This window comes from Tachyglossus aculeatus, chromosome 2 (assembly GCF_015852505.1).
Source record: "Tachyglossus aculeatus isolate mTacAcu1 chromosome 2, mTacAcu1.pri, whole genome shotgun sequence".
Lineage (NCBI taxonomy): Eukaryota > Metazoa > Chordata > Mammalia > Monotremata > Tachyglossidae > Tachyglossus > Tachyglossus aculeatus.
In genome coordinates, this window is record NC_052067.1 from 35,854,610 (window position 1) to 35,867,981 (window position 13,372).

At 43.8% G+C, this 13,372-nt stretch overlaps 1 protein-coding gene across 1 annotated transcript in view; it reads right to left on the reverse strand.

Moving 5' to 3' along the window:
- The window catches only part of ACAD11 (acyl-CoA dehydrogenase family member 11), a 71,690-nt gene that overhangs the window by 44,302 nt on the left and 14,016 nt on the right, over window positions 1-13,372 (reverse strand). The window contains exons 6-12 of the mRNA XM_038761483.1: window positions 12,880-13,005; window positions 10,163-10,324; window positions 6,460-6,624; window positions 5,346-5,493; window positions 2,678-2,799; window positions 1,242-1,348; window positions 203-320 (exon numbers count right to left, since the gene is read on the reverse strand). Of these exons, the coding sequence (XP_038617411.1) occupies window positions 203-320; window positions 1,242-1,348; window positions 2,678-2,799; window positions 5,346-5,493; window positions 6,460-6,624; window positions 10,163-10,324; window positions 12,880-13,005 (948 nt within the window). The remainder of the gene's footprint in view (window positions 1-202; window positions 321-1,241; window positions 1,349-2,677; window positions 2,800-5,345; window positions 5,494-6,459; window positions 6,625-10,162; window positions 10,325-12,879; window positions 13,006-13,372) is intronic.

The window sequence follows — 13,372 nt, forward strand, 5'->3', positions numbered from 1 at the left end:
TATCCCAGAGCTTAGAACAGTGCTTGGCACATAGTAAGCGCTTAAAAAATACCATCATTATTTATTACTGACCGTTAAATTTAGGAGCTTCCAAATTTATGGACGCACCAACAACCGAAGCGTTCAACACACCTGGTGGTGAATTTCCTTTGGTTACAGATTTGCTTTATGCGTTAATAAAAGTACTTTAAAATCAACTTACCTTTTCAGCTGGTAATATGTGGTTTTTCATGAACTGTTTCACCTTCATCAGAACTGCTTTACCTCTTTTAGTCCGTGGGAACAATTCTTCTGCAGTGTGGGTCGGTGGTACTGCAGCACTGAAGGTTTTGAAAGTTATAAGTAGAGCAAGTTACTTCGAGAATTCCAAAGCCATCAAAGGATGTTTTATGTGCCCGACTTCACATGGCAATGTGGGGAATACTGTACAACTAATTTAGGAATAGTCCCTACTCCCTAGAAGCTTCCCGAGAAGCAGTGTGGCTCATTGGAAAGAGTACAGGATGGGGATTTGGGGGGTTTAATCCCAACTCAAACACTGTCTGCTGGGTGACCTAGGGTAAGTGTCTCAGTTTCCCCAGCTTTAAAATGAGGATTCATTACCTATTCCCCTCAGACTGGGAGCCCCATGTGGGTCAGGGACTGTGTTCGATCGGATGGTGGTGTTTCTATCGAGGCCAGCACTTAGCACATAATGCGCGCTTAACAAATACCATTCGTATTATCGTACAAGGTTTCTCTAACGAACTTTTGAATTTCAAATGTCAATTCATCAACTGATAACACCGTCACACAAACAACTTCGACTTTAAGCCGTCAACAACCCCAGAATTGACCAAACCCATCTCTGACCCAAGAAAGGGCGCGGCTAGCAATCTGATATATATTCCCCACCACAGATAAGAGGGCTGTAAAGATGCCATAGGTCTTGGCCGTTGATGGCGATTGGGGACCGATCCCGATAGGAAATGGAAAAACCCAGACCGATCACAGGTATGTATAGTCCTAGAGATCAGAGAGAGGTTTCCAGTGGAAACTTGCTCCCTATCACTCACCCCCATCACCGCTTAGACACCTGATGACCCAATTCCGACACGGAAACACAACCCTCTTAACAATATGTTCTACTCCCATATTAGAGGTCCAACTAACTAGAGAGCCACTTTCAGGGTTTTATTTTCAATAATTTCTCACTAAGAGCTTTATCTTGTTTAGCCATAATACATATAAACCTGCCTCACTTTTTCGAGAGTTGTAATCCAGCTTCTGCCAGGGGTTTCACGGCACCGCCGAACAGATAACTATTTTCAGCTGAAGAATTTCCAAGAACAGATCTATCATACACACCCTTAGAGGCAAATTGAGATGAAAAAGAGGTAGATTAAAGACTGAAAGGTACATATTAGAATTATAAGTAGTATCTGTTATGTAGAAACTGACATCTTGGAGAGGCTCTAATGTTCAAGGTTCCCATGGGGTGAGATGGAACACAATGGAGTGGATTAATAATAATAATGGTATTTATTAAGCGCTTACTATGTGCCAAGTACTGTTCTAAGCACTGGGGAAGATACAAGCTAATCAGGTTGGACACGGGATCAAGAGAATGGCGCGAAGTGTGCAGACTGGGTTTGTTGCCTCTCATCATTTTTAAATTTTTATTAAGTAAGTAGTGAATGCAAGTTTTCCCGGGCCTAAGAGCTAGCTTACAAAAAGAAGAAAAAAATCAGAATAGAAAAGAAAAAGTGGGAAATATGCCCTAGTGATTTCAGCCAGACATGCCTCTGCACCCAAGTCACAGACATATTTATAGAGATGGGGCTAAAGGCAAAGTTAGTTTTGGTCCTCATCAGTAGTACTCTGGTTTAGTTGAGAAGCAGTGTGGCTTAGTGGAAAGAGCCAGGCTTGGGAGTCAGAGGTCATGGGTTTGAATCCCGACTCTGCCACTTGTCAGCTGTGTGACTTTGGGCAAGTCGCTTCACTTCTCTGTCATTCATTCAATCGTATTTATTGAGTGCTTACTGTGTGCAGAGCACTGTACTAAGCACTTGGGAAGTACAAGTCAACATATAGAGATGGTCCCTACCCAATAACGGGCTCACAGTCTAGAAGGGGGAGACAGACAACAAAACAAAACATGAAGACAGGTGTCAAAATCATCAGAATAGAATTAAAGTTATATGCACATCATTAAGAAAATAAATAGAATAGTAAATATGCACAAGTAAAATAAATAAAGTAATAAATCTATACAAATATATATACAGGTGCTGTGGGGAGGGGAAGGAGGTAGGGCGGGGGGGATGGGGAGGAGGAGAGGAAAAAGGGGGCTCAGTGTGGGAAGGCCTCCAGGAGGAGGTGAGCTCTCAGTAGGGCTTTGAAGGGAGGAAGAGAGCTAGCTTGGAGGATGGGCAGAGGGAGGGCATTCCTGGCCAGGGGGAGGACGTGGCCGGGGGTTGACGGCGGGACAGGCGAGAACGAGGTATAATGAAATGGGGATTAAGACTGTGAGCCCCACGTGGGAAAACCTGATCACCTTGTATCTACCCCAGAGTTTAGAACAGTGATTGGCATATAGTAAGTGCTTAACTATCACCATCATCATTATTATTATTATTTTAGTCCGGAATGTAAGGCACCACCTCCAATCTGCATTAGCTGTAAGTCAAGTAGTTACCTGTGCTATTCCAGCCAATTTAAAATATGAAAGGACAAGAAAGAAATTCCAGTTGGGAAGTGTAGGGCTGATATCCCGACAGCGGCAATAAATTGAAATCAGTTCTTCCATTGATGGTATTCCTATAGAAACAATAAAAAGTAAAGGATTTTATATTACGACAAATATCTTTTCAGAACATGGGCTTGGCAACTATCAAATTATTCAAGAGTAGGGTTTTCTATATTTGGATCACTTAAAATGCAGGGAAAAGGTTAGATCCAATTTTACCATTATTCGTTTGTCCACCACTATACCCACTTCAAAAAACCTTCCCAAAACAATACCTTCTCCAAGAGGCCTTGGCTAAGCCCTTGTTTTTCCTACTCACACTCCCCCTTTGTCAACTACATACTTGGCCGTGCAGTCTTTAAGCAACGTGATACTCACCCCAGCCCCACAGCACTTATGAACATATCCTTCTACTCTACAATTTCCCCTCTCTATAATTTCTTTTAATGTCGGTCTCCCCCTTCAGACTGTAAAATCCTTGTAGACAGAGATCACACCTACCAACTCAGAGTGTACTTCCCCAAGTGCTGAGTACAGTGCTCCGCACATAGTAAGCACTCAACTGATTGACTGATTGACCTGAATGAGGGAAGACAAGAGGAAACTGACACAGAAGTCAATCTAAGATATGATAATGATGGCATTTATTAAGCACTTACTATGTACAAAGCACTGCTCTAAGCGCTGGGGAGGTTACAAGGTGATCAGGTTGTCCCACAGGGGGCTCACAGTCTTAATCCCCATTTTCCAGATGAGGGAACTGAGGCCCAGAGAAGTGAAGTGACTTGCCCAAATTCACACAGCTGACAATTGGCGGAGCCGGGATTTGAACCCATGACCTTTGACTCCAAAGCCCGGGCTCTTTTCCACTGAGCCATGCTGCTGCTCTGCACATAGTAAGCACTCAACTGATTGATTGATTGATTGAACTGAATGAGGGAAGACAAGAGGAAGCTTACACAGTAGTCAATCTAAGATATAATAATGATAATAATAATGATGGCATTTATTAAGTGCTGACTACATGCCAAGCACTGTTCTAAGCGCTAGGGAGGTTACAAGGTGATCAAGCTGTCCCACGGGGGGGCTCACAGTCTTAATCCCCATTTTCCAGATGAGGGAACTGAGGCCCAGAGAAGTGAAGTGACTTGCCCAAAGTCACACAGCTGACGAGTGGCGGAGCCGGGATTAGAACCCATGACCTCTGACTCCCAAGCCCGAGCTCTTTCCACTGAGCCATGCTGCTTCTCTGTGGCAAAGTGCCTGTAACCAGCCTGGTGTTAGTTGGAATGGAAAAGACGGAGCAGATCCTGGAAATGTTTTGGAGGAAAAATTCAAGGGACGTGGTGACTGACTGGATAAAAGAGTTGACAAAGAAAGAGGAGCCATGCTAGGGTTGTAAGCTAGAGAAATGGAGAGGATGGTCATGTTTCAACTGAGATGGGAAAGAGTAGTGCCTGCCACATAATAAGTGCCTAAATACCATTAAAAAACTGAGGCAGAGGAGACGATTTGTGGGCAAAGATGAGGAATTTAGTTGGTGGTGCTGGTGGGGATTCCGAGTAGAGACAATAATGATGGCATCAGTTAATAATAATAGTAATGATGGCATTTATTAAGCGCTTACTACGTGCAAAGCACTGTTCTAAGCGCTGGGGAATTTTTACAAGGTGATCAGGTTGCCCCACGTGGGGCTCACAGTCTTAATCCCCATTTTACAGAGGAGGTAACTGAGGCCCAGAGAAGTGAAGTGACTTGCCCAAAGTCACACAGCTGACAAGTGGCAGAGCCGGGATTTGAACCAATGACCTCTGACTTCAAAGCCCGGGCTCTTTCCGCTGAGCCACGCTGCTTCCCAAGTGCTTACTACGTGTCAAGCACTGTTCTAAGCACTGGGTAGGTTCACTCAATCGTATTTATTGAGCGCTTACTGTGTGCAGAGCACTGTATTAAGCGCTTGGATAGATGCAAGCTAATCAGGCTGGACACAGTCCCCGTCCCACAGGGGGCTCACAGTCTTAATCCCCATTTTACAGATGAGGTAACTGAGGCATGGCGAAGTGAAGTGACTTGCCCAAGGTCACACAGCAGACGAGTGGCAGAGCCGGGATTAAAACCCAGGTCCTCCCAACTCCAGGGCCCATAATCTATCCACTAGGCCAATCTTTGTGAGACTGCAGAGGAGAAAGGACAAGTTTGGCAGGGTAGATCAGGAAGTGTGAGCCCGGATAAGCTCTCCAAAAAAGTGCGAGTATATTGAGAACCAAGGGGGACCCAAGTGATAGTTTGAATATAGGGTTTAAAAATCAAGCGGGACTCAAGGGTCTGCTAAGGTCTGATTTGTTTATTTGGCTGCTAGTGCTGATGCGGAATCATTCTGCGGGAACTCTGGGGAACCCAGCGTGAAAGAAGCAGCAGAGGCCAGAGAAAATAAGAATACAAACTGCTATTACCATTGCTGCCATCATGGCCACCAAATTCTGCCCCTAGAACATGGGTTTTGGTCAATTCCAGCCCGTTTCCTCGTCCCGTCCCTTGCTGTCTGCCCTTGTCGCAGCCTCCCTAGGTCTGAGCGAAGCGGGGCAACTTCACTAATATTTTTAAATAAGTTCAATACCTACAATATCTTCGTAAGAAAGCACATTCTTTCCATCTAAAACTGGAAATGTCTTAGGCCAGAAGTAGAACATGCACAGGTATGCTAAGTCCGCTAAAGGATGGCCAATGGTTGAAAGTTCCCAGTCCAGAACTGCCACGACACGAGCCTTGAAATTAAAAAGGTTCGGAGAGTTAAAATTGCAAGTTACTGGCATAAAAAGAAAACAGATTAAATCAAATACCGTCTGACATTATCACAGTCTTTTCACACCCGAAAAAGCCAAGTGGACCTTCAGTTGGTACAATCACCTCAGGGATTCAAGATCCATTCATTCAATTGTATTTATTGAGCGCTTACTGTGTGCAGAGAAGGCAGGTACAGTAAGCTTAGAAACCAAAATACATTTTCTTTTTCCTGAAACCACATAATGAATCACAGGGAGGTTAGATATCCTGACCACTATGCTCCACTTTCCCCATCCTGGCCCACAAGCCTCTACTTTTAAGTTTATATAACCAGTTTTTACGGATTCAACATTCGCACCCTAAGCAGTATGTTTCCATTCATCCTATATAGCGCTGTACTTGAGGGAATTTGGGGGAACTCATGAGGTACCAAATAAATGGGGACTGTCATAAAGGTGGACAGGAAGAAATGAAATTAACCCAAGAAATATGCCAGAGTGGTCCAACACAAAGCTATACTTTTAAGCACTCTTTTATAATAACAATAATAATAATGATGGCATTTGCTAAGCGCTATGTGCAAAGCACTGTTCTAAGTGCTGGGGGGGATATAAGGTGATCAGGTTGTCCCACGTGGGGCTCAGTCTTAATCCCCATTTTACAGATGACGGAACTGAGGCTCAGAGAAGTTAAGTGACTTGCCCAAGGTCACACAGCAGACATGTGACAGAGCCAGGATTAGAACCCATGACCTCTGACTCCCAAGCCCATGGTCTTTCCACTGAGCCACACTGCTTCCCATATACAACCTATCTGGAAAAAACAACAACAACAACGACAAAATATACACAATAATGATTAGGCATTGCTGATTTTTTTTAATCAGCAAGTCACTTTTTTTTCCAGAAAATAGCGTGCACATAATTACACCCATACACGTACGCTACCTCTTTTGGATGAAAAATTATGTTATCTAGTTTGAAGTCTCCATGAATCAAACGTTCTTCGTTGTCATAAGGTGGCAAGTTTCTCATTAACCAGTCAGACAGCTGATTCATAGCAGGAACGTCCTGATGAGCAGTTGCACGATACTGCTCTGTCCACGTTGATACCTGATCATAAATAACAGATGGAGCAGAACAAAGAGTAAACGAGCACCGGGCACAATAACATTTAAATAAATCACAATTACATTGAATGTGGCTCCAACTAACCATTTTATAATGGGATGTGAAGTGATTTACTTTTTACTAGTCGCTTCAACTAGAAACAAATGAGATCTGTAATTGTGATTTATGACATTATTCATCAGTTCCTACTTGGCTGTCTTAAGTTACTGATTATAGTCATTTTATGTCTGTCTTGGTTCTTTTCGTGAATCCCAAATACCCAGTACTATAGTGTGCACCCTTTGGGTATTTAAAAAGTATTTGTTAATCACTTGAAGAAGGAAATTCAGGCATTAAACTGATACTTATCTTCGGTCCTGCCTAAAAGGAATCACTCTATAAACCAGACACAAGCAGAGTGAAGCAAGACAAGAAGCAGCGGGGCCTAATGGAAAGAAAATGGGGCTGGGAGTCAGAGGACCTGGGTTCTAATCCTAGCTCTGCCACTTGCCAGCTGTGTGACCTTGGGCAAGTCTTTCTACTAGGCCACGCTGCTTCTTATTTATTGAGCGCTTACAGCGGGCTGGGCACGTACTGTGCCCTAGGGAGAGTACAATATAGCAATAAACACACATTCCTGCCCACAGCGAGGTTACGGTCTAGGTCTTTGAGGTTGAAGCGTTTTTCTGAGTCTGAGCCTTTCAGGATCTCAGAACGCTAGCGTTTTTGGTCCTTGGAAAATGCCCAAGACGGCCGGGTTGATAAAAAAGAGATCTTTTCAACTGGAATTACCCTGGGAGGGAAGCCAGAAGCGTGGTGATGGTTGTAGATTGTTGGAAAAGATCAACCCATCAAGAAATGCTTGGGAAGCAGCGTAGCCTAGTGGAAAGAGCCCGGGCTGGGGACTCAGAGGACCTGGGTTCTAATCCCGGGCTCTGCCCCTTGCCTGCTGTGTGACCACAGACAAATCACTTTGCCTCTCTGTGCGCCAGTTCCCTCATCTGCAAAATGGGGATTCAATACCTGTTTGGAAAGAGCCCGGGCTTTGGAGTCAGAGGTCATGGGTTCAAATCCCGGCTCCCCACTTGTCAGCTGTGTGACTTTGGGCAAGTCACTTAGAACAGTGATTTGCACACAGAAGCACTCAATAAATGCCATTATCATCATCACCATCATCATTGAACTTCTCTGTGCCTCAGTTTCTTTGCATGTGAAATGGGAGTTCATTACCTAACAATGATAATAATACTATTATAACAACTATATAAGTATTAATAATTTTATTATATATTATATCATGTATAATATATAAATATTATATAATAATTATATAGCATTATTATGGTATTATTATATTTTTATGCCATTTTATTTTTATGGTATTATATGGTATGGTATTATTAAGGTATTTTTAAGCGCTTACTATGTTCCAAGCGCTGGGGTAGATACAAGGTAATCAGGTTGTCCCACGTGGGGCTCACAGCCTTAATCTCCATTTTATGGATGAGATAATGAGGCACAGAGAAGCTAAATGACTTGCCCAAGGCCACACAGTTGACAAGTGGCTGAGCCAGGATTAGAAACAGTGTCCTCTGATTCCCAGCCCGGGCTCTTTCCGCTAAGCCACGCTGCTTCTCCCACCTGTTCTCACTCCTACTTATACTGTGAGCCCATATGGGAACTGATTATCTTCTATCCACCCCAGCACTTAGCACAGTGCTTGGCACATAGTAATAATAATAATAATAATGATTATGAGGTTTTTCAGTTATTTTTGATACTTTCTACTAAATGTAAATATTGAGCATTTAATTTGTTACTTTTCCCGACTTTCTACGATTCCTTCACCTCAAGGAGTTGGTCATCAATTGGCGCCCTCTCTCTAGTCCTCTGAGCCTAACAGAATCAGCAATTCCCATCCCTTCAAATGCTTTCTCTTCGCGAATCTTTATCAATTTTACGGCAGGTTATGACAAAAATGTGAAAATGAAGTCCAATAAGAGGAAAGGTAGAATTTCTGGAGGGAAATTCCAGACGATACCGTTGTGATGTGGGGCCAGAATGGCAGACCGCAACCCCTCTGATCTCCGCAGGTCCTCTACAGGTGCGTTCAGATGTCTTTAAGCACCTCAGATCAGCTTCCAGAGTCCCTGGCAGGGCCCTGGTGCAAGTATTCTCCATCATGGAAGAACTTCAGCTCCGCTTCAGGGACTGGCACTGCTTAGGCTGGGAGCTGACTGTCTTTGGAGCTCTCACTAGCCAACAATCTTACCCCTGAGACGGGCCTGAAACAGGCCTGTCCCTACCTCAACAGCAGAATCAGAGCGGGAGGCACAGTGGCACGGCGCAGTAAGCGCTCAATAAATACAATGGAATGAATGAATGTTGGTATTTGTTAAGCGCTTACTATATGCCAAGCACTGTTCTAAGCGCTGGGCTAGATACAAGCTAATCAGGTTGTCCCACGTGGGGCTCACAGTCTTCATCCCCATTTAACAAAAGAGGTAACTGAGGCCCAAAGAAGTGACTTGCCCAAGGTCACATGTCTGACAAGTGGCGGAGCCTGGATTTGAACCCACGACCTCTGGCTCCCCAGCCCGTGCTCTTTCCACTGAGCCACACTGCTTCTCTAATGAATCTTTACACCTTAGCTGCACCTCCACGCAGGTCTCTCTCGGTAAACTCAAAATACTTTGGATTACTATCATTATCATATTGCTCAAGATTCAAGATCAATCGATCAATTCCAAATTGTGTGCTTCTTCTCTGGGGGCAAACAGGGGAAATCAGTCAACATCCCCTTTAAGTCTTTGGTGCTTTGAAGATTGCTTTTACCCACAAAAGTTTTGTCACTACACTATGGACAAAACGCTTATAAGGTTTCAGTTGGACTGGTTTACTGTTACAGTGGCCACTGAAATGGTCAACAAAATTATTATGTGCCAAGGATAAGCCATGAGTAATAGATAGAAAAGAAACATTAATAGAAAAGGTATTGGTAAATGAATGTGTATCTCCTTTACACGATAATGCTCATTTAAATCCAAGCAGGCACGACTACAAGAATGTGTACTAGCCCTCATTTCACTTGAAAAAGCTAAAAGAAAATTTCTTCATGTGCCCAAAAGGTATATTTTGAAAGTTAGAATTAGAACTCAAAAGCCTGAACTTAATTCTCATTCAGGCCAATATGGTTTATCATTTCATCATCATCATCATCATCATCAATCGTATTTATTGAGCGCTTACTACGTGCAGAGCACTGTACTAAGCGCTTGGGAAGTACAAATTGGTAACACATAGAGACAGTCCCTACCCAACAGTGGGCTCACAGTCTAAAAGGGGGAGACAGAGAACAAAACCAAATATACCAACAAAATAAAATAAATAGGATAGATATGTACAAGTAAAATAAATAGAGTAATAAATATGTACAACCATATATACATATATACGGGAGTTTCAAAACATTCATCCAATATTTCAGCCTGAAACAATACCCTCAAGAACCTGACCGAGTTCTTTCCACGGCACACGTTACCTGTCTCTTGCAGTACCCTACTCCTCTACCAAATCCTTCCAGATCCAGCGTCTGTACATTCAGCGAATGTAACCGTGCCAGAGTTTCTACCGCAGCCACAAACAAAGCTGATCGTTCTGCTGGAGTAACGCCAGGTAATGTGAAATCACGGAAGATACGACCCTAGAGAAACAAAACATCAGTTTTTAGAAAACCGTCTTCAATACAGTACAACAGAGTTTTCGGGGAATGTGTCTACCAACTCTGCTGTACTGCGCTCAACCGAGCACTTGCTGCAGTGCTCTGTGCACAGCAAGTGCTCGATAAATACGACTGAATGACTGAATGATTGATTAAATAGACTAGTCCCACTCTGCAAATCCAGCCACTCTCAATAGCCCCTAACTCTATTCTGTGCCAGAAGATTACATTTCGGTTTGGCAGTGGGGAGGTTACAAGCAGGGGCTTGAACCATCAGCGCTTAGAACAGTGCTTTGCACATAGTAAGTGCTTAATAAATGCCATCATTATTATTATCAGTTCCAGTGAAAACCCTATACAATGGGGGTGGCATCTCCCAGAAATCTGGAGACTGCTTCCAATTCAACTCAAGCTTCCTCCTGGTTTGGCCATCATCTCCGCTTGGCTTAACTGGGCCAAGGCTAAGCCCTAGTATCTCATTTGTCACATCATCTGGGCTCACTTTCCTTTTGTTTCAAAGCCCCGAAAATGCAGATAAACCAGTTTGAAATTCAAACCGGCCCACATGCGTGGAATTTCAAATTTTTAAATTGAGGCTCTTAGCATATATAAAAGGCCTAAATTCACACTGTTCTAGCCACACCTTTCAAAAATGGTCATAGAGATCTGGCTCAATTTTTGTAGACTTTTCTCTCCCGGATTTGGACCGCTCTTTTGGTGACTTCGCTTTCCGGTTGTATTGCACTGACACCTGGAGGAAAATGAAGGACCAGAGTAAAGGCACCTTCCAGCTAAGTGTGAAGCCAAAAAGATCAAAAAGGCTTTCGTAATGAGATTGTGTTCTTGAAAAAGAGAACCGTCTGGGACTTAGTTTTAAGACCAGGAAAAATATTCACTTCAAGGGTTAATCTGTTTAATGAAGGCCTGTTATTTTAAAGATCTCGTTGAACATGTTCTAGTCTGTCTCCCTGCCAGTTTACATAAGCTGGGTCCAGCAGTGGGGAGGAAGTCTCTTCAAAAATCCTACCCAGGGATCTTGAGCTGAATGTGTTCAACCAGTTGGGCTCTATTTTTCTATAATAGAAGCCCACAAAGATTTTTGACTTTGCAGTGATATTTGCCAAGGCACATGGGCCAGACATTTCCTGAAAGCTAATGAGTTTAACAGTCGCTTTAAGAGGTGCATTTGCTCATTCAAATCACCAATGCCATTTAGTGACCTGATGATGCTACTTTAATGGATGACGCTCACTGAAATCTATCGATCAAACAATGGTACTTACTGAGTGCTTACTTGTGTGCACAGCGCTATACAAAGCACGTGGGAAACTACAGTACGATTAGTGGACGATTCTCGAGGAGTTCGGAGAGGAGGAATGGAATGTTTTTTTAGAAAAATGATGTGGGCAGCAGAGTGAAGCAAGGACTGGAGTGGGGAGAGTGGAGGCGGAGAGATCAGAGAGGAGGCTGATGCAGCAGTCAAGGCAGGATATAAGTGCTTGGATCAGTGTAGCAGCAATCTGGATGGAGAGGAAAAGGTGGATTTTTGCGATGATGTGAAGGTAGAACCGACAGGATTTAGTGATCCTGAATATGGGAGATGAATGGGGGAAAGGAGAAGAGGATAATGGCCAGGGTATGCCCTTGTGAGACAGGGTGGGCAACGGTGTTGTCTACGGTGATAGGAAAAACGGGGCGACGTCAGGGTTTGAATGGGAAGATGAGGAGTTCTGTTTTGTTGAGTTCGATATATTGGCAGGACATACAAGCGGAGATATCCCAAAGACAAGAGGAAATGTGAGACTGCACAGAAGGAGAGAGGTCAGGGCTGGAGAGGTAAATCTGGCAACCACCTGCTTACTGGGGGCGGCTGAAGCCACGGGAATAAATGAGTTGTCCAAGGGAGTATGTGTAGCTAGAGAATGATCCTGAGCTTTGACGGACACCCACAGTTAGAAGACGGAAGGCTGAGGAGAAGCCTTTGAAAACGTCTGAGAAGAGAACCAAGAGAGGACTGTGTCAGTTAAGGTTAGATAACGTTTCAAGGAGAAGGGGATGGTCCACAGTGTCGGAGGCAGCTGAGAGGTAGAAGAGGATTACGATGGCGTAGAGGCCGTTGGACTCGGCAAGAAGGTGGTCACTAGTGGCCTTAGAGAGGGCAGTTTCTGTGGAGTGAAGGGGGCAGAAGTCAGATTGGAGGGAGCCAAGGAGAGGAAGTGGAGGCAGTGGGTGTAGACAACTTGCTCAAGGGGTTTAGAAAGGAATGGTAGGAGGAGGTGGGGCGATAACTGGAGAGTGACGTGGAAAGAAGAGCGTGGGCTGGATTGTAGTGGGACATGAGCGAGAATAGGTGGGAAGGGGAGAGCAGATTACGTGCCTAAAAGCCAATGTGGAGGAGTTTCTGTTTGATGATGTTAAAGAGTGCGGCATCTAAATGTAGAATGTGCAAGGAGCATTTTATTCACACGACAGCAACTGAAACATGATCATGAGCATATTTTTTTCCCACTATCAATATTTTGCACCTAGGGACTCACCTCTACATGTTCCATCACGTAAAATTCCGTTCCAATCACAGAAGCATCATTACAATACAGTAAGGGCTCAGGAACTGGGAATCCACTTGAAAATAATGTTTTCTGCACACGGAATTCTCTATCAATCTAAACGACAATAATGGTTACGGAATATTCAAAATCATCACGCGTATATAGCGATACCAAAGAATTAACGGACAGGTTTCCAGCAGCTCTCAAACACCAAAATCAATGTTTCCAACTATTTCAGTAATGGGAGGAATCAAAGTTATATAGAATTCCAATGCTAAATGTTTCTTCTTTAAGCATTCCCTTGACCATTTTAGGGCCAGACACACATAAAGCCCATCTAAGGAAATGCTTCCATATACAGAAGCAGCGTGGCTCAGCAGAAAGAGAGCGGGCTTTGGAGTCAGTGGTCATGGGTTCAAATCCCGGCTCCGCCAACTGTCAGCTGTGTGACTTTGGGCAAGTCACTTCACTTCTCTGGGCC